The following is a 19,487-nucleotide window of genomic DNA, read 5'->3' as shown; positions in this document are numbered from 1 at the left end:
GTTAAAAGTTGCTTATTAGCTGTTAGTTGTTATTTTGTAATTGCTTGCTGTAATTTGTGTTCAATGCTCATAAATTGATGCAATAGTTCTCTTAGTGCCTTTATTAGGCATTTGTTTATTTCTTTAGTCTATTTATTTGGATCCAGACCTATTAAAATGTCCTCACTGCTTAGGTGTTGGAGACCCTATTTAAAGGTCATGCTTCTTCATTGTGATTATTCCTTGATCAAGATTAATGAGTATTAGGCTATTAGCCCTAATTTTAGCCCCCTTTTGTTTCTGTTCATTCTCTTCATTTTTGGTTTGTTCAACTTTGCTTTTGTTGCATTCTTCCATGGGGTTTAGAGCGTGAACCTCTAAAGACTGCATCATAAACTCTGGTTGTTCGATTTATATACTTGATATTACTTGTTAGTTGTTATTTTAAAAATATGTTCAACTTCTTCATTAATCTCTGCTAGAAATACTTCATAAAATTTTACGACCATATCTAGCCAAGTCATAGAGTCAACATATTGAACTGGCAACCAGTCATTGACTGTTCTGAGTGCAATTGACAAGCTTGCCAACTATGGTCCAATTCCATGAAGAACCCCCAATTAAAAGAAGCCACAACACCTATCACACAAAATTTTCAAGACAAGAGTTCAAGCATTGACTTTGCAAGTGTCTGAGTGCTACATAGGTAAAGAAGATACCAAATCAGGGGTTGGTGCCAAAGATATGCTCTAATAAGGCATCATTCTTATGATTCTGAAAAGCCCCACAACTACCACGAAGTAGAGGAGTGGATCATCAAATTGCCTGGAAGAGGCAGCTAAGCCTGTTGCAATTAGACCATGTGGCAATTCACACATTCAACGGAAAGAAAATGAAAAGCTAAAGGAAGAAATTGCAACAAGGGGTATGGTATCATAAAGCCCAACCAAAGACCTTTTTCATCTCAGTACTCCTTATCATAAGGGGGGGGAAAGAAAACGGAACATGATGATCCTGCATGCAGTACTGCACGTTACATGTTGATAAGATGAAAAATAAGTATTTGATATATCTCATATAAGAGCTTCAGATGGAATACCTGGAGCATGGTAGTGATCCAAAGTAGATTTAGATGTCGATTTTCATCAAATTACAATGGTGGAGGAAGAGTTTAAAAAAAATTGTGTTTCGCACACACGAAGTTCCCTATCAACTCATAGTAATGACCTTTGGCCTTAAGAATGCCCCTGCTACATTTCAAAACATTATGAACAACATGACAAGGCGCATCACGAAAGTCATACTCGTCTTCTTCATTGACATCTTGATATACAATAAATCATGGAAGAAGAACCTGAAACACCTAGAGAAGGCACTTTAGAATTTGTGGGAACATCAGCAAAAGGTTAAAATGATAATGTAATCAAGCATCCTTTTCTTCAACATGGCTCAATTAAGGAGCTTCGGTGATCCCTGTGCCTACCAGGCTACTACAGTACACAGTCAAATTAGCAGCTCCTTTTAAACAGTCCTGCTCCACAGAGACAACTTTTATTGGAGAAATCAGGCTAATAGAGCTTTTGAACAACTAAAGAAAACTATTTCTGAGGAACTTGTGCTGGCTTTACCTCATCAAGCCTGCTAGTTGAACAAATGCTTCGACAACTAGTATAAGTGCAGTCATGTCACATGGCAAACACCCGATAACCTTTTCAGTTGAATCTGAAAGGAAGGTTCGAGCTGCTCTCAGCCTACGAGTGGAAATTATGATTATGTTGGTGTTAGCAGTTCAATATTAGCCACATTATCTATGACATCACTTCATTTTGGTCACCAATCATCAAAGTCTTCGCTATCTGCCAAGCCAACAAGCAACTACCCCTATGCAGCAGCAGTGGATTACCAAACTTCTGGGGTACAAATTTGCAATGAATTATCAGAGAGGAGAAAAGAACCAAGTAGTAGATGGCCTACCCAAAAAATCAATAATTTTTGAATTCTCCGGAGGCTGCAGGAATAGCCTCCCAGCTAAACTGTTCCAACATTTACTTTATGGGAGCAAGTGAGGGAGCTCCACTCTCAATGCCCCAACATCCTAAAGTTAAGGCAAAAAGTGGAAGAGAATCTGGTGAAATGAAGGAAATATCAAACAGAAATAAAGGCTGATCCTGTGATCCACTATAATAACTACATCTACTTGCCAGGATACACCTTTTCTGGTAAATCCTAGAGCATTTCCATGCCACTCCATGCGCTGCACATGAAGACCACCTTCTGCAGCCACCAGCAGATTAACCTACCTTGAAGTGGCCGAGGATGAAGAAAAACACAGAAGGAATTTGTAGATGACTGTCATATCTGGGGGCATGCAGCATATATAGCAACAGACATATGGTGTTCCTAAGTAACTTCTGGTGAGAATATTTTTTTTATTCAAGTGGAACTTAGCACAACCTATTATCCCTAACACAACAGATAAATGAAGGTCTTAATCAACCAAGTGATTAGAAGGCACTTAATATGTTTTGCTGGTGGACAGCCACAAAATCATGCCAAATACTTGGCCCAGGCTGGCTACTCATATAATACTGCATTTCAGTTCATCTTTCAATGGTTGAACTCATTTTCTCTCTATGTCCATAGACCTACTACCCCCTTCACCACCAACCTTCAAGTCACAGTCAAGACTACCTCATTTAGCCTTTACTACCCAAATTTTGTCCTTGCCTCTTTAACCATGAAATCAACTATTCACTGCACCAAAGGAGGCAAAACAGGTTCTTGAAGAAAAATAAACTATTTAATGTGCCAGAGAAGGCAAAACAGGTTGATGAATAATGCTACTCATACTCTATCAAGTTCAGCTCATGAAGTGTCTATAGCTTCTTGTTTATCATTGGCTTCAGCTTCTACTCTGTCACACTCTGCATGTCCCTTACATCTACTATGATCCAGAAGGACATAATATGAATACTATATTCCATGTTAGGCAACCTATAGTAAGGGTAACAGAAAACTGCTGAAATAGCAAGCAAAGAAACATAGTTTAATTTCTCTACTATAATCTCTTCAAATCATGTCCCAGCCAGTTGGCTTGAGCATACATATACTCCAAGAACTCCACTGAATCATCAAACTTAACTATTTTTTTACTATTCTTAAACTTCTTAGAGCTATAACATGCTCTACCAAACCCAAAGCCCATGACTTTGCTTAAAGTTCTTATCCCACTCAGAGGAAGCTGTTGCATAGTCTTCATCATCAACCTATGATTTCCTTTATCCTATCCCCCATACTCTCTAGTATTCAATGCCCTGAAGTATATTTTCAGATATTCATCCCAAGAGAAATATTTAGTGTTCATCAGACCACATGCAGAACCTTTTCTTTGTCCATCTTAAGTAATTCTCAAACTACAAATATTCCAAAGCTCCTACACAAGCATGAACAAGTAGAACTGGTACCAATATGCAAAACTCAATGCAGTGGATTAGCAAGTTAAAAACCCTGTGACAAATAAGCAATATGAAATATCAAACAAAACCAAATCCAAAATGCATGGACTGATATGCAGGAGAGCTAATTAACACGCCAAACTAGACATGGTCACCATGAAGGCATGAACCACCAAAATATGCTTATGTATCAAATTTGCTTCATCTCACCAGCTAAGATGAAACCTACCATGAACTTCCATCTATTTGATCACCTAAAAACACTTCATAGAAGCTTGAAACAACTATTATAGATAATATTCATATAAAAATGACAGTGGCACAGCAAATCTCAACCATTAAAATATGTATACCAGCAGCTCGATGACATCTGTGCACTAACCACTACAACCGGCCAAAAAAAAAGTCAAATTGATCCAATCACACTAGTTCATGATTGGATGATCTTCCAAGATTAAGAACTGGTGATCCCTATTTCAAACCACTGGCACAGATCTTGTGAAATTTTTGAAAATCTCACGATATTTACGAGAAAAGTAAGTAAAATAAAAATATCAAAAAAATCTCACTCGGCAAAAATGAACATCTCGCGATTTTGATAATTTTTTGGTTTAATATTAGCTTCTCAGTTCTCATTTATTTTATTTTTTCTAATTTTTAAAATTTTTTATTTTCTTAAAAAAAATTACCCAGATTTTTCTCGAAATTTGCTGAGAAAAATAACCTCATGGAAAAATGCCTGAGAAAAAGCTTGCTGATATTTTTCCGAGTACAATATCTTGACAATGTTTCAAATTCTCAATTGAGTGCATGTCATTGTGTACAAAGGGCAAGCTGGTACAATCTCAAAAGTATCATGAGATCTAATGCATCTTAAGATCAAAAGCAAATTGTTCCTTCTTCTCTATGTAACACCGGTACTCCTCTTGAGGAGTACCGATATGACACTGGTACAAGTGCGGGTGCAGTGTTGACCGCACCAGGTACGGTCAACATACCCGGGGTCGAATTCAACCTTTTTCGGACTCGGTCAAAGTTGATCGAGTCCAAAATGGTCCGATTATAGATTTTAACATGTTTTACATTTTAACATTTTTTACAATTTTCACGTTAAAATTATCGAAACCCTTAAACATATTTTCGTCGACGATGGTTCTTCGTCTTCACTCTTCACCGACAAAGACCGATGACGGCAGGCGGCGAACAGCAAACGGCAAGTGGCAAAGGAGATTTCGTTTGTTTTGTGAAGAACGATGGCAAGCGAACGATGGCGGGCGAACGACGATGGTTCTTCACTTCGTCTTCATTTTTGTTCTTTTGTTTGTTGTTTTCTTCATTTCTGATCGAGTTTCGTTCTTCCGTTAATGCATAAGATTGTATATTTTGTGGTTGTTGCTGTATTCGATCCGATGGCCAAGGAGAGGGACTGCTTGTCGGAATTTTGCATAGGGTTTCCTCGACCCTCTGCCTTGAGGCAAAGGGTTTGCAGAGACCCTGCGCCTCGACGCAGAGGGTTGAGGTGGAGGGGTTTCAGGAGATGAGTTAGAGAGAGAGAAAAAGAGAAAGAGAGAGAGGACTGAACGAGACTCGCCTAAAAAAGAGAGTTTTCAGTCGCCAATCGCCGGTGATTGGAAGACGGTGGTCGAAAGAAGAGCAAGGAGAAGAGAAGTGGGAAAAATTGGAGAGATTTTGGATCATGATTTATGAATATGTTATTTTGTTTGTAATTTTTTGATATATATATATATGTGAATATGTTATTTTGTTTGAAATGTTTTGACATATATATATATATATATATATTTGTGTGTGTATGGCCATACCCCCACACCCAAGTTTTTTGAAAATGGTCTGTACTCGTACCTGCACCGATACCCGCACTCATACCCATACCCATGTGACATAGCTTCTTCTCCTTTACATTACAAAAAGTCCTTCTAAATAACACAAATATCTAATACAGCTCCAATGTTATGTCAAAGTATACAGTATACACACAACAAAATACATTATTGGGGCCTATTGCTTTAGAGATTTTTGTTGTTTCTGCAGGAAAACAATACTGTTACTGGTGTGGCACAACCAATAGTATAGCAATGAAAGTATTTAGGGCACAGCACTACCAAGAGCATATTGTCCTGAGTCATGCCATTTTGTTGGCAAAGTCAAATTGTTCTTTCTCATGAAGTTGCTTTTTTTACATCAAAATCCATGTCTTAACTCTTATAGATTTTTCTTTTAGCATTTGAAACAAATGAAGCCTCGGAGAAGAAACTTTCCCATTTGGAGATAAAGGTAAAAGACTATAACAATCTATATGACCTAGCTCCCTTTACCTCATAAACATAAAGGAATGACAATGTTAACCATGAAGATATGGCTTATTAAAGAGGAGCAAAAATAGATAAAATTACCTTGGTCTACAACTAAAATACAACAGGCATACATAAAATCTGCACAGTGACTCAAGGAGAAATGGAGTGGTTACACTAAGCAAGTTCATATGGGAAAGTTATCAAGCTAGATCAGAGCAAAAAATTGGACAGAAAAGACGGCCAGTGAAAGATGGAAATTAACCATTCAGCTATTTTGACTTTAGCAGGCTGCAATTTCTATGGAAACCCAGCCAAATAATAGAAAGAGTAGGCTCTGCAAAACCATCAAGATACTTTTCTTTTCAATATCTTTTTCACAAGCACCACAAACAACGTTATTTAAGTTTATTCCATCAACAAAATCAAACATATCCAAAGGGATGGTAGGTGACAGAACTAACCTCCATAATAAATAGGTTGAGGTGCATATACAGTGGGAGTGTGCATTTCATTACTCACTCCACTTACTTCCTGTGAGCCAGGTTGTCCTGCTACATCCTTTGAACAATCAATTGTGGAGGAATCTAACGAGACATCAGATGAGGCCATCTTCTCACCTTCACTTGCCACGGGCTGAAAACAGAAGTGAATCATAGCTGCCATGAACTTCTACATCTAATATAGAATGTTTGCAGACAGAGGTACAAGTACCTGTTCCTTCACACCTTCCACATCTGAAGATTTGGCCTTTGCATCATGCACCAACATATTCAGCAAAGAAATCTTACGTGAGGGGTTTGATTTTCCCAAAGTTATTTAACAGGTAAAAAAAATGCAAAATGGTTTCATATCTCCTATGCAGCAGCACATCAGCAGTACAGACCTGTAAATTAACCAAAGCGCTGGACATCAGTAGTGAGTTCAATTTATCAAATGAGAGTTTGTTCGCCTTGGAACAGTCGTCTCCACTAGAGTCGTCGTCGTTCTAATCTAGCGATGAGTGTACTTGTAGGCTTGTAAAAGCTCATGCTTGTTTGCTTGAAAACTTGGAATGCCTTTGTGCTTCTAAACTTTGGTTGCTTGTGTGCTTGTGAAAGGTCTTATGCTTGTAAGCACTTGTGAAATTCATGCATTGGCGTGCATGTGCTTGCATGCTTGTGTGCGCCGGAGCATAGAAATCTCACATCAAAATGCAAGTGCATGGATACTAATGAATCTCGTACCGTAGTACGAGGGCTCGTAAATCTCGTACAAATGTACAAGTGTTTGTATGCTTGTGGGTCTCATACGAATGTACGAGTGCTTGTATGCTTGTGTGTCTCGGACGAATGTCATGTTCAGCTTTTCTTGGATGATGCAAAAATATGATACTGGTCCAGTAAGAAAAGCCTATTTATATAAAAAAAAACACAAAATTAATGTGTTCCACATCCCCATCTGTCCATCACAAGTGTGCATGGGAAGACAGTAACCATAAGAATGCAAAACATACATTTATAGACAAGATAATTACAAGTAGGAAAAAAGATTTCTGTGAGATCCAAAGGTCACCACAAAGGAAAAAATGTTGGACCTATACCAATCCAAACGACACAAAATCAAATGATCTTAAACATACCTGACACATACGCCTTTCCCCACTTAAGGGGCAGCCTCTTACATACAAAGATTCTAAGTTCAGTTCCGTCTAAATGTCTAAAAGAATAGTTCAACTGCCACTAATTCTCCATTGAGAAGACTACAACTACAACAGTAGAAATAGCATTCTGGATGCCATCAATCATGCTAAGAGATAACAGTCCCTAGTCAAGTGCCACAATTAAATAAGGAATTATCAGTCATCCATACGACATCCATAATGTATTGGCAATTGGAGGATGAGCGCATCAATACATTTTTATCCAATATACATATTAAACCTTCAGAACCATCATAAAAAGGCAGAAAACTGCATATCATCTCAAGCTACAACTCTGTATACAGATCGTGCCAACGTAGAACGCAGGTTCAGCGTCAGCCAACATCATCAAAATAGTAATACTGCAACTCGAGATATAAGCATTCTAAATTTCCTGCCTCCATGCACCTGAAACCAACGTCAGCTCCTGAAAGAAGCCGCGACGTGCGATTAACGGGGCTAGACCTACCACCGAACCTTACTTGTTCAGAAATAAATTGAACAAAATAATGGTCCAACTAACAAAGTTCTCGAATTCAAAACTTGTAGATGAAACTTTCGCAAATCAACCAGATTTGCTCATAAAGGGTGAGCAATAAGTTCAGAATTCCATATTCAAAATCGCCAACGGCTAGATGTCCTATAACCAAACTCCCGGATCTATCAGTTGGAACAAAGAAGATATGAAATTATAAAGATTTCGAATCGAAAAACCTAGGTTCTTCGTTCGCGAATTTAGGTTTTCTGTTTCTTGTGCGAGAAGTCGCGAAGAGATCTCTTCCGTCCCAAAGCCCTAAACTTAGCCGGTAACAAAGGCGGGCAACAAAGAAAGTTCGAGAGAGACTTACGTGGGAGAGGCAACGATGCTAACAGGCGCGAGGAAGCGAAGGTGATCTCTCTTTCTCTCTCTTTCTTTTTACTAAGCTGGAAGGAAGCGGGGCACGTCACCTATGGCCCATGTGCATCTGCTTCGGGGCGGGTCATGTCAGACCCGTCTCTTCGTCAAACCTAATATTTCAGATCCGCAACAACACAATTTGGTTCGGGTCAGAGTTTGGATATGGATGTGACTTCAAATAATAGATTCATATCCAACAGTAACATTCTATTACTGCTCTATGAACCTAACCTGCCTTAAAAGACGAAGTAAATTCATATGACACAATGACAAGTATTTAATGAATCTGATGCATTTTTATGGCAAATTCATAAAATACAAAAATACATTATTATTGCCAAAGGGCAACTAAATGAACTAAATTGGCGGCCTAAAGTATCTTCCTATTTACAACGGTACAAATTAGTCGGTTTTTTGGATATTATGGATCCTGAACAGAAATGCTAACTCTAACCAAGCTGAATGGTTCCAACTCCAGCTCGGGTTCGGATTCAAACATGATTGAAATGGATTGATAAATTAAGCCTAAAACATAACAATGTCAATAGATCTAATTCAGATCGGATTTACCATTCTCACCACATTCAGTCTCAGATGTATATATATTCAGGTTCGACTATGCATAAAGAAAGTTTATGCCATATTCAAATTTGATTTGAAATTCACAATCAGAATTTAATTGGAGTTCGACTTCCATTTTCAGTTTGAATCCAACTTTTGAATACACAATTAAATCTGAACTAAATTATGATATATTAGGAAGCGAAATTTCAATATGTATATATATATATATATATATATATACATATTGGTTATATAATATTCATTTAAAATTGAATTTGAATATGAATCTAAATCTGATCCTATATTTATCTAAATCTAAATCCTGTTCAATTTTTTTATTGGATTTTTTTCTCCTGTGCAGCTCTTTTAAAGCAGATCAACTAGATAAGTAGATATCCAATCCATATCTAATCCATTGGCAATATAAAGACCCAATTGAAATGCATATTTATGTATAAATTGCATAATGAACCAGCATAAACAGTCTCTCTAATTGAGTTGGTTGATTTGTAAAAAATAGATTGTTCGATTGCAGAAGAGATGTTGATCTCATAGCACTAACATTTGTGCTCTATCAAGTAGTGTTTGATTGTGCACAGTTGAAAGTAACCAACAGTTACAACATTTTTATTTTTAATTTGTTTTTTTTATAATCATACATTTTTTGTTTTATTTAATTTTATATAAAAAGTATTTACAATTATTTGTACATTAAAAAGGTGAAAAATAAGATGGCGGGCCAATGCAAAAACAAGTGAACAAAGGATAATGACATTCTCAAATGCAGCAGTATTTTTAAAAGGAAATCAATCATATTCTGCACTAATGCACCTACAAATATGTTACACAAAGAAACTTTTTCATGCATTATAACATTCCAAAAGTTTAATCTTGAAGATTGTGAGAGTTCTTTAAGGGCTTATAAGAGGGATTGTTAAAGTGGCTAGTTGTCAGGATTGGATCAGGTCATTACAATGGTATCAAAAAACAGTTCAACACTTAAACATGGGGTCCCACATGCCTTGATGTGTGTGCCTTAAGGGGTGGATTGTAACACTCCAAAAGTTTAGTTTCATTTTGAAGATTGTGAGATATCTTCAAGGGCTTACAAGAGGAGCTATTGAATTGGCTAGTTGTCTTGGTTTCTATTTTTTTTCTGGTTAAAACTGAAATTGCTAGGGGGCGGATTGGGATCCACCAGACTAGAGGTCTGAGCTCAGGAGTGGATCGGGGTCATTACATGCATGATTTATAACCTGCTGGTTTGTGCAGAAATTTCAGGATAATGTATAAAAAAAATGCTTAGATGTCTCTTAGGACACAAAGAATTAACACAACTTATGTAGAGTAAACCTCAATGTAGCTTCTTGTGAGATTGTTGTCATACTTCCAATGAATGATGTAGGGAAATAGGCTCTCGGCCTTTATTAAAGAAACAAATGGGATATAGACAGAACAAAAAATATACAAGGGATGAGAGTCACCAAACTACTACACCTAGCAGTGGTAGACCCTCTTCAAAACACTAGAAGCATAGAACAATATCGTGAAGCATAAAACTAGGGGTTAAAGGCCACTAAAGCCAGAAGGAAAAAAAAAAAACACTTGGTTGATAGAGATTAACCAAATTCATAACCCAGAAGGAAAAAAAAACACTTGGTTGATAGAGATTAACCAAATTCATAACTTATGTCAACATCTCTATTGCTTCTTAGAACCTTAGCCACCTGCAATGGAACATCCTCATCTCTGCCCTCCAGTCTTCCAAAGGTCACCAATGTTGAGGCCATTTCCTTCTCCCCTTTATTGTTCCAAGGATTCTATGCTTCTATCCTCTATTGTTAGTGAAAGTAAGTGGTGTGTTCCTTTGGAAATCCATTTGATGCAAAGTCCATCAACAGTTCAAACTCATCTACATCATAACCTTCGCCAACTACAAATCTATGGCCATTGCTAGTGACTGCCTCCACTCTCTTTGTAGCTCTATGCATATGAGTTTGATAGCAATTATAACTCTAGTATGTAATGTATCTATATCTCTTTCAGCACAAACAATAACAATTAACGACCAAATAGTAGCCATTTCCTCCTTTATTCCTTTCAAATTGATGGCTTGATAACCTCCTTTGCCACATTGCCTCACCATAGGAGGCATAGAAGTGAGCTTGCTCAGGTAGAGATTTGTAGGAAGAGAAATGAACAAGCATAAAAGAAAAACAGGGCATCAAAATTGCATAGTTCAATCACATGACCTACATCCACGAGAGAAAACAACCAATGGCTGTGTGACTTGGTTTATTCATTCATCCCCTTCAACACTTGCACAGGGATAAAAAAACAATTACAATGTAAGTCACCTTAACTGCATCCTCCAAAGTAAGAAGGATAAGAAAAGAAAAGGTACACTGCCAAGAATGTAGGATATGACCCAACTAGATCCAACACCAACAAAAAAAAACAAGTTTTTACATGCAAATGAATAGAAAGCATGGAGTGAGAAAATCACGATACATTTTTTATATATAATGCGCATTATGCACACAGGTGGATCCTGGATTGTTTGATGTTGAAACCCAAATCTAGATCTAGATCCAAGGAAATTCTAGATGATAGCTCCAATATGGTATTGAAATTTATATTATGATTCAACATCCAGGTCCCGAAAGGAGAATAATGGGTCTGGATCAATAAAGATAGATCTGATATTGAGACTTGGATATGATATCCACACATAGAAATGAGACTTAGATATATCATCTGAATCAAAAGTATGAAATGGAGATATGAAAATAGCAAGGATCAGGACCTGGCTCGAGCTGGGTTAGGTGAGTTCAAGCTGTGTGACGTAGGCTAGACCTGGGTCAGGTTCAGTTTTTGAAAAAAAGTGGGTTCACACCTAGGTGTGTGCAGTCTTTGGTTTGCGATAGGCAGAGCTTGTGCTTTGGCCTACCATATCCATGAAATGTTCATGAAAAGCTAACTTAGGTTCATATAATTCCTTAGTTAGGTTTTATATAAGTTATGTGCATAGTGACAAATGACCAAAATGCCCTTGCATGTGATTGTGAGCTGAAATCGGTTCAAATAAAGAGATGAGCCTGAACTAAGGATTTATGATAATAGAAAATCATAAACCAAAGTATATGTAAACTATACCCTATGTTTATGCAAAAGAATATGACTCAAAAAATATCCGTTTTTCCCTTGTGTATATTTCTAGAATTTCGAATGAATTTTCTCGATCTGACTGAATCAACCTATGGCCAATTTCCTAAATAGACTTTGATTAAAATCTTGCTGAAAAATTTCTCTCGAATTGCTCTAACAATCAAAAACAATTTTTACACATTTATAAATAGAAAACAAGGAAGGCCATAAAAATCATATTTTATTAGAATTTTTATAAGTAGAGCTAAAGATGCTTGTGAAATCTACTTATCTGTAAGGACATGTTAAAAGATTAGAGAAATTCGTTTTAATTTTTCAAAACTGAGTTCGACAACAGTTTACAGAGCATAGCAAGTACTAGGAATGAGCTCCATGTCCTTAAGAATTAGATTGAATTCTAATTGAAAGGAATAAACTCAAACCAAATTTAGAGAATATTGATTTACTCATGATAAAATAATCCCAACTCGGTTTCAAGTAGCTCTATTAGGTTGAACTCAAATTCAGTTCAAACCCTCGAAAATAATAGAGAGAAAACACTCAAAACTGAATTGAACTCAACCCGAGATGAATGAACTCAAACTGAACTAATAAAAGCTTGACTTATACATGATAAACATTGACCTAGCTTAGTTTTAGCTCATCCTTCTGGGTGTAGCTTAACTTCAGCTCATGCCCCCGAAAACAAGAGAGAAAAAGACCGAGTAGAAATTAGCAAGTTAACATACGATTGGAACTTGGGCTGAGTGACTCAAAATTAGTGAAATAAAACTTTCTCTCCATTAATGTAGATTTTTTTTACTTAATTGAGCTAGAGATCACAGTTTTAAGTCTTGGGAGTTGATTTGAGCTATAGGGAAGCTGGCCTCAGACTAGAATAACTTTGGTGACTCCTAGGTTCATGCAAAATTGAAACATGGCCTAATTACTCAAATGTCAAGCAATTCTCAAAAAATTTGATGAAGAATTTCTGCTTTCTAGGTACAATGTTGGGAGGCAAGGGCAAAAAAGTAATTTTTAGCTTGGACGACCTAGGTGATCTGGGTCTAGGTGTTCAATGCTGGTATGAAAAGTGTTTGGCTCCAAAATGGCACATTGTTTTTCAAATTTGGTCACTGAAAACTTATTTGAAAAATATCATGGTGAAGGGTAAAATGGTCATTTGAACTTGTAAAAAAATTTGAGTGTTCACAAACAACAAAGAGTGTCCCAAAAACTAGCTTCTAGGACTTGAGTTTATCGACATATTGGGCCTTAACATAAATGGTGCACCCAGAAATTTTCATGACTAATCTTGATTTTTCTTATTCAAAAGAGTCTCAAGTGGATCCCTTTCAAGCACTTTGAAGGAGTTCAATTAATAATAGAGCAAGCTGCCATCGCGCTCACTCCAAAACACTTCAGGCATGTTCATTTGCAATAAGAGTGACCTGGTGGTCTCAAGAAGGTGCCTATTCTTGAGCTCCACAACTATATTCCAGTGACATGTAATGTAAATTGATGATGCAAACCATGCTCTTTCTCAAAATTTTCAAAAAATTGATTCTAAGACACGATACTATTGTCAAAACTAAGGGTCTTAATGTGAATTTCAAATTGAGTTTCCAACATTTTATAAAATTCTGGAAATTTAGAGAATGCTTCATCTCTACATTTCAACAAATAAATCCATGTTGTTTTAGGAAATCATCAATAAATGACACGTAATATCAAAAGTGAGAGTAAGAATCTACTAGGATTGATCCCCAAATAACAATGTGTAAAAGGAGCACAAGTGCCATGTTGGAATCACAAAAGGCAGTTTATTCATCTTTGTCAACTTACAAATTTCACACAAACTTGAGTCAAAAAACAAACTAAGCATTGTTTTATTCAATGCATGACTTGAAGGGCGACCCATCCTCTTGTGTCAATTGCTCATTCTCCATCGACTCTAGCACCAACTCTCTGGCAAAACAATCCTATTTACATAAAGGCCATCTTGTAGTCAGCCATCACCAATCATTGTTATTGTTGCAAGGTCCTGAACCATCATGTTAGTTGAAGCAAAAATAACTTGGCAATGCATATCTCTGGTCAACCATGCCACTAAAGGTAAATTATATGAAAGGTTTGGTATGTGCAGCACCTTAGCTCTTTTATCAATACCAAATATAAACTTTTCACCAATGCCTTCTACTTTCATGGTGGGCCCATTAGTGATAGTGACTTAATTGCAAGAAGAATGAGAATAATTTTTTAATAGGGCATGATTCATGGTCATGTGTTCACTAGCACTTGAGTCTAAACCCAAAAGTCAGATGAAGGTGTACCTTTGTTAGCTTGAACATTTAGACTAGCTGTCAAATCCACAACACCCTACATGATGCGCTTCAACCATTCATTTATTTTTTCCAACAAAACAAAAATTTCAGAAGAGTCATTGCCACGCGACGCAACAATTTTTCCTGTAGTCGACGTCTCTCTTTTTTCATTTCTCTTCAAGTTAGGTTGCTTTACATGCATGTTCCAATGCCTTTGATTGGTATGTCCTCATTTTTTGCAGTGAGTGCAAAACCTCTTGGAGCGAGAGTTCCACTTGCTAGCATCACCTTCTTTATCAGTCGCATGGAATGCCACCTTACAACTCAAGTCTTCCTCATTATTGTTTGTTGTCATGTTCATGACGCTTTTACAAGAATTAGATATCATCCAAATAGACAAACAGTAGAGTGGGAAGATAACTCATGCATCATCAAAATTTGATTGCAAGCAGTTTCATATTATAGTCGAAGACCAGCCAATAGTTTAAAAATTTTTTGATGTTCACTCAGCTTCACTTTAGTTCTAAGATTAGCAGACATGCTAGTAAAGAAATTCAACTTATCCCACATATCTTGCATGTCGATGAGGTACTCACTAATAATTTGTCTATCTTTTTTGCGTGCCCATATACATTTGGGTAGATGAAACATGCGTGCTTTATCATCGTTCTCATTGTATAATTCCTTTGTTGTTCTCCAAATCTGCTCTATCGTCTCAAAAAACATAAATTCATGTGAAATCATGGGTTCTATCAAATTGAATAGACAGACCATTCAGCATATGTCTGTTAGATATTCAATCAAATGTTGTTAAGTGTGGTAAGGCGAAGTGATGCACTAAGCCCTATGAAATGAGGCATACTCAAGTGAGGTATAATGAACGTTAAGTATGATGGCACAAATTATCTAGTATATAACACCCTAAAAGATAATGTTACAAATAAAAACAACAACTAAAATAACATATAAGTAAAGAACCAATGTGGGGTCATCCCCAAATTGACCTATCCTAAGCAATACCTTCTATGTGCAAAATAGAATCATTGTGGAGTAATCCCTAAATCAACCTGTCCAAAATGATACATTCTAAGCATAGTTCAATTGCATAATCATCAAGTTCCATATTCACAAAATCAGATTGAAAATTACTTAAACAAAAATAGGGTCGAATTAGTACCATATATCATTAGGTTTTTAACAAAAGTCAAGTGTTTTCATGGATGTTGTCCTTATTAGGAATAGGAGTGGAAAAATGATCTTCATTTGAATCATCCTTATAAGGGATAATTATGTTTCTTCATCATCCGCACTCTCATTTTCTTCATCTCTTATTTTATTTTATCTTTATTCAAAAACATCAACAAAATTAATGCATTTAATAAACAACCAAAAGCATTTTAGTTATCTTACAAATATTTTACAGACCTATGTTGTCATGCACAATGAGTCTTTCTTACACTCCTTTGTGGATCCAAATAAATTTTCAAGTGGGGCAATATTGATGTCATTTATATTGAAATCTGAGTCCAACCAAAAATCATTTAAATAAGGAGGTAGAACATAATATTCTCTTTCTAAGCCCATTCATTGTCTAAATCAATATTATCAACATACAAAGGATCCTCTACCATCTCTTTTCTTCTATGTCTTTCACTTAATTTCATGTTATACATAACAAAAGCCAAAGGATTAAGTTTTTCTTGCTCAAGGTGATTTCTTCTTCTTGTATGCACATATCATTTATCAAATAATTTTGAAAGTCATTAATAGCAAACATATATGGTGAAGAAATAATATAAATAAAGAATGTAAACAACAAATATATACTAATTACCAAAGAAAATGTAGTTCAATTATGTTCACGTCCTGATGCACTACATATAAGATTGAGAACTCACATAACAAAGTTCATCAATTCTTTTGTCAATGCCAAATATGTTCTACATCGGCTTATAAAAGAAAATGAAAATAAATATAATTTATAGAGCTCATTTAATGCAATTAGAATAATAAATAAACAAGGTAAATGACAAATTTAAAGTATACCTGACTTTTGTCTCTTTCGTGTTATAGCTACTTCAAGTTTCGGAAAGTAGCCAGATGCATCTTCATATGCATTGAGTTTAATCCAAATGTCACATTGCTGCCCTAGAATAAACACTATTCTTTTCAAGCATTTTAAAAACCCATCATTCATTTTCATATCTTTTGCCAACTTCATCGTTATAAAAAAGTGTAGGTTCAAAGAATACATTGCAACATGTTGATAATGATGCATCCATTTACAGCATCTATTTGCTGCACTTTTTTGTAATTTCCATTTTTAAGATAATAATAACTCCCTTGAAACTCTAGAAACCAAAACATGTTTTTCAATGCTCTTTTGTTTGCTTTAACACTTGTAGAGTAAGTTAAGAAGTTCCAAATTGAGTAACAATGGTCATAAAAGTTCTTTATTCTCTATGAATTTTCTCATCAAGCTCAACATCCATGTGCCCTCATATATAAATGTAGTTATCACCTTTGTTTCATCTATTGTTTGCGTCTGCACACGTATCTTGTTGAAGTCTTCAAGCATCAAATCTAAATACTGTGCTGCACAAAGTGCCAAAACAATATATTCAAAACCTTCAATCTCCTTTAATTTTAAACATGCAGCCCTATATCTAGCAGCATTTTCTGTAATGATTTGAACTACATTCAATTCTCCAGCTTTTTTAGTTACTTCTATATAACTTTATCAAGTTCTTAGGTGTCTTCTTCATGCCACTGATGTCACAAGACTTTATAAAAACAATATCACAAGGATTATTAACTAGAAAGTTAATCAAGTTCCTACCCTTACCATCAGTCCAACCAGAAGCTAGAACCATTCATTGTCTGTGTTTTCTTGTATTCTTCTAACATGATGTTCACTTTATCAACTTCTTCTTTTAGGATTCAAGTTCTCATCTCATGATAACTTGATGGTTTAAATCCTCAACCATATTCTCCAACAGATTTGTACATATGCAAAATATGAATCGCTACATAGGTTAAATGACAATACATTTGCAAAAAAGAACTCCCTCGTCTTAGAACAGACTATCTTTCTCTGATTCTTTTTTACGACACTGTCCATGGTTGTTTGTTGACTTTTTGAACTTACATATGGATTCATAAGGTTTTTTGAACTTCAACCTTAGTAACAGAAGGTGAAGCAAAACCACCACTTGTTCTTTTACCAAAACCTTTATTTCTAACCATATGCAAATTCTCTTGCTTTTCTTCATTTTCACTAACCCTTGTTTGCAAGAATTTCTTGAAAAACTATACTAACTTTCAGTGGTGCAATCTTACATGGTGCAACATCATAGTGGATATGAGATAAATGTTCATTTATTATTGTTACACCACCTTTATAAACTATATTGCAACATTTGCATTTCAAATTCCTCTTTTTTCTTCATCACTAGGACATTCTTTAGTACAATGTTGCCAAAACAATATTTGTTCATGGCATTTTTCTGAAACTTGCACAATCAATTGAATAAATATTTCAATAAAAATTAAGCAACTATTGGAAGAGGTTAAGAGCCATAGACTAAAGCAAATAAATCCTCACCAAAGAAATATAAATATGAAGTTACAAAAACTATGCACATGAGAAATTGGATTTAATCATAAACTCCATAAACAATATCTCTAATCCCTCCTTAATTATTAGTTTACGGCTACAAGGTTGGTTAAACAAATCAATGTTGATTTTGTTTGATTTCTTATAATTCTACATCCAAATACTCAATACACCATTGTTGCATAAGCATAATAATCATGCAAAACAAGTAAACTGTCATTGAGCCTGATAAATGAAGTCCAATTAATAGGTTTATAGAACCATAAACTGTCCTAATCAATTGTGCAAAAAAAGTTGGTGCTTAAGCCCAAAGCCGCAATCTGCACCTACATGCATATCTAGAAATCATAGTTGCAGGATATATGCATACTTTTCATATTCATGTCAAACAAAAACAAAAAATCTGATTTTTTGTGTACATATATATAACATATGTTGGCAAGTATGAATGTTTGCACCTTTAGCTTAGCTATATTCTAATGCATGTATTAGAGTTAGGATTTAAAGGAAACCTTATCAACAATATGTATGAACAACTCAAAGTTGCATACATATATAATAGAGAAAAAAGCAACAATTTTTCTATGGTTATTTCCATCATAAGAGAATCATGTTGTCTGTGACCATACGAGATCATTTGATAAGCAAGGAACATCCAAGGATGGACAGGACATGTGCCAAAATTTTACGATGACTCAAAAAACTGACATGGAACTCCAAGGACATGATTGACAGTAGAACATGGGTATAAATATCTATCCCTGTTGCATGGTTTACCTTGATATAATAAACCCCAAAATGCTCCTCGATGACCTTAGGTTTCGAAACCTTTGATGCTTCTCCTCCTTGACGACCTCACTATAACAGCTTTTAAAGCCCTCAATTTAAAAAAATTGGCCCTAGCCCCACCTCAATTTAAAAAAAAAATTACATGTAAATTTTACAAAAGTTCACTTGTTCTATATAAAAATTTTGAAAAATGATATCCCTAGTCAAAATTTAGAAACTTTAATTCGACCCACCTCAAGGAAAAATTTTGGCTCCATCCCTACCTCAATGCTCCTTCCTCTCAACAACCTCACTGTAGCAACTTTTGAAACCCTCCAATCTCCTTGCCATTGCTTTTCTCCCTCTTCCTAAAGACCCTTTAATTTGTCGTTTTTGTAAAAGGAGTTGTCTGAGTGCAGGTTACGTTGGGTTATTTTGGAGTTGCAGGTGACACACGCACACACTCTCTCTTTATCACACACAGATACACACACTTCCAGTATCTAGGGTTTTGAATTGTTCCCTCCTATTTTTTTTTTCTTTCATTCTTGTTTTGGAGGTAATTAGTTGTAAGACAAGTCCTCCATGGAAATTTTTTTACACTTAGAAATCTTTTTGCATCAGATTTCTTTGAGTTTCTACTTTTATGTTCCTTTTCTCTTGCTAAACATTATATTTAACAGATATCTGATGTTTATTGAGCTAGTGAAATTGGCTGTGTGACCTTATTTTGTTTTCTTGGT

General features: G+C 35.7%; 1 protein-coding gene across 3 annotated transcripts in view; it reads right to left on the bottom strand.

The window, feature by feature from the left end:
* Positions 1 to 8,366, bottom strand: part of LOC116249077 (YTH domain-containing protein ECT4-like) — a 33,479-nt gene extending 25,113 nt beyond the window's left edge. For 2 of the 3 annotated variants that reach the window (XM_031622198.2, XM_050075813.1), the window contains exons 1-2: positions 6,461 to 6,632; positions 6,211 to 6,382 (exon numbers count right to left, since the gene is read on the bottom strand). In XM_031622198.2, coding sequence (XP_031478058.1) covers positions 6,211 to 6,382; positions 6,461 to 6,517 — 229 coding nt within the window. In that variant the 5' untranslated portion in view covers positions 6,518 to 6,632. Of the gene's footprint in view, positions 1 to 6,210; positions 6,383 to 6,460; positions 6,633 to 8,275 lie in introns of those variants that run through there. The other variant, XM_031622197.2, reaches the window with a different exon arrangement.
* Positions 8,367 to 19,487: the final 11,121 nt, after the last annotated feature.

The sequence above is a fragment of the Nymphaea colorata genome, chromosome 2 (genome assembly GCF_008831285.2).
Source record: "Nymphaea colorata isolate Beijing-Zhang1983 chromosome 2, ASM883128v2, whole genome shotgun sequence".
NCBI classification, from domain to species: domain Eukaryota; kingdom Viridiplantae; phylum Streptophyta; class Magnoliopsida; order Nymphaeales; family Nymphaeaceae; genus Nymphaea; species Nymphaea colorata.
The sequence above is the reverse complement of the archived record's forward strand: the minus strand, read 5'-3'. Positions and strand labels throughout refer to the sequence as shown.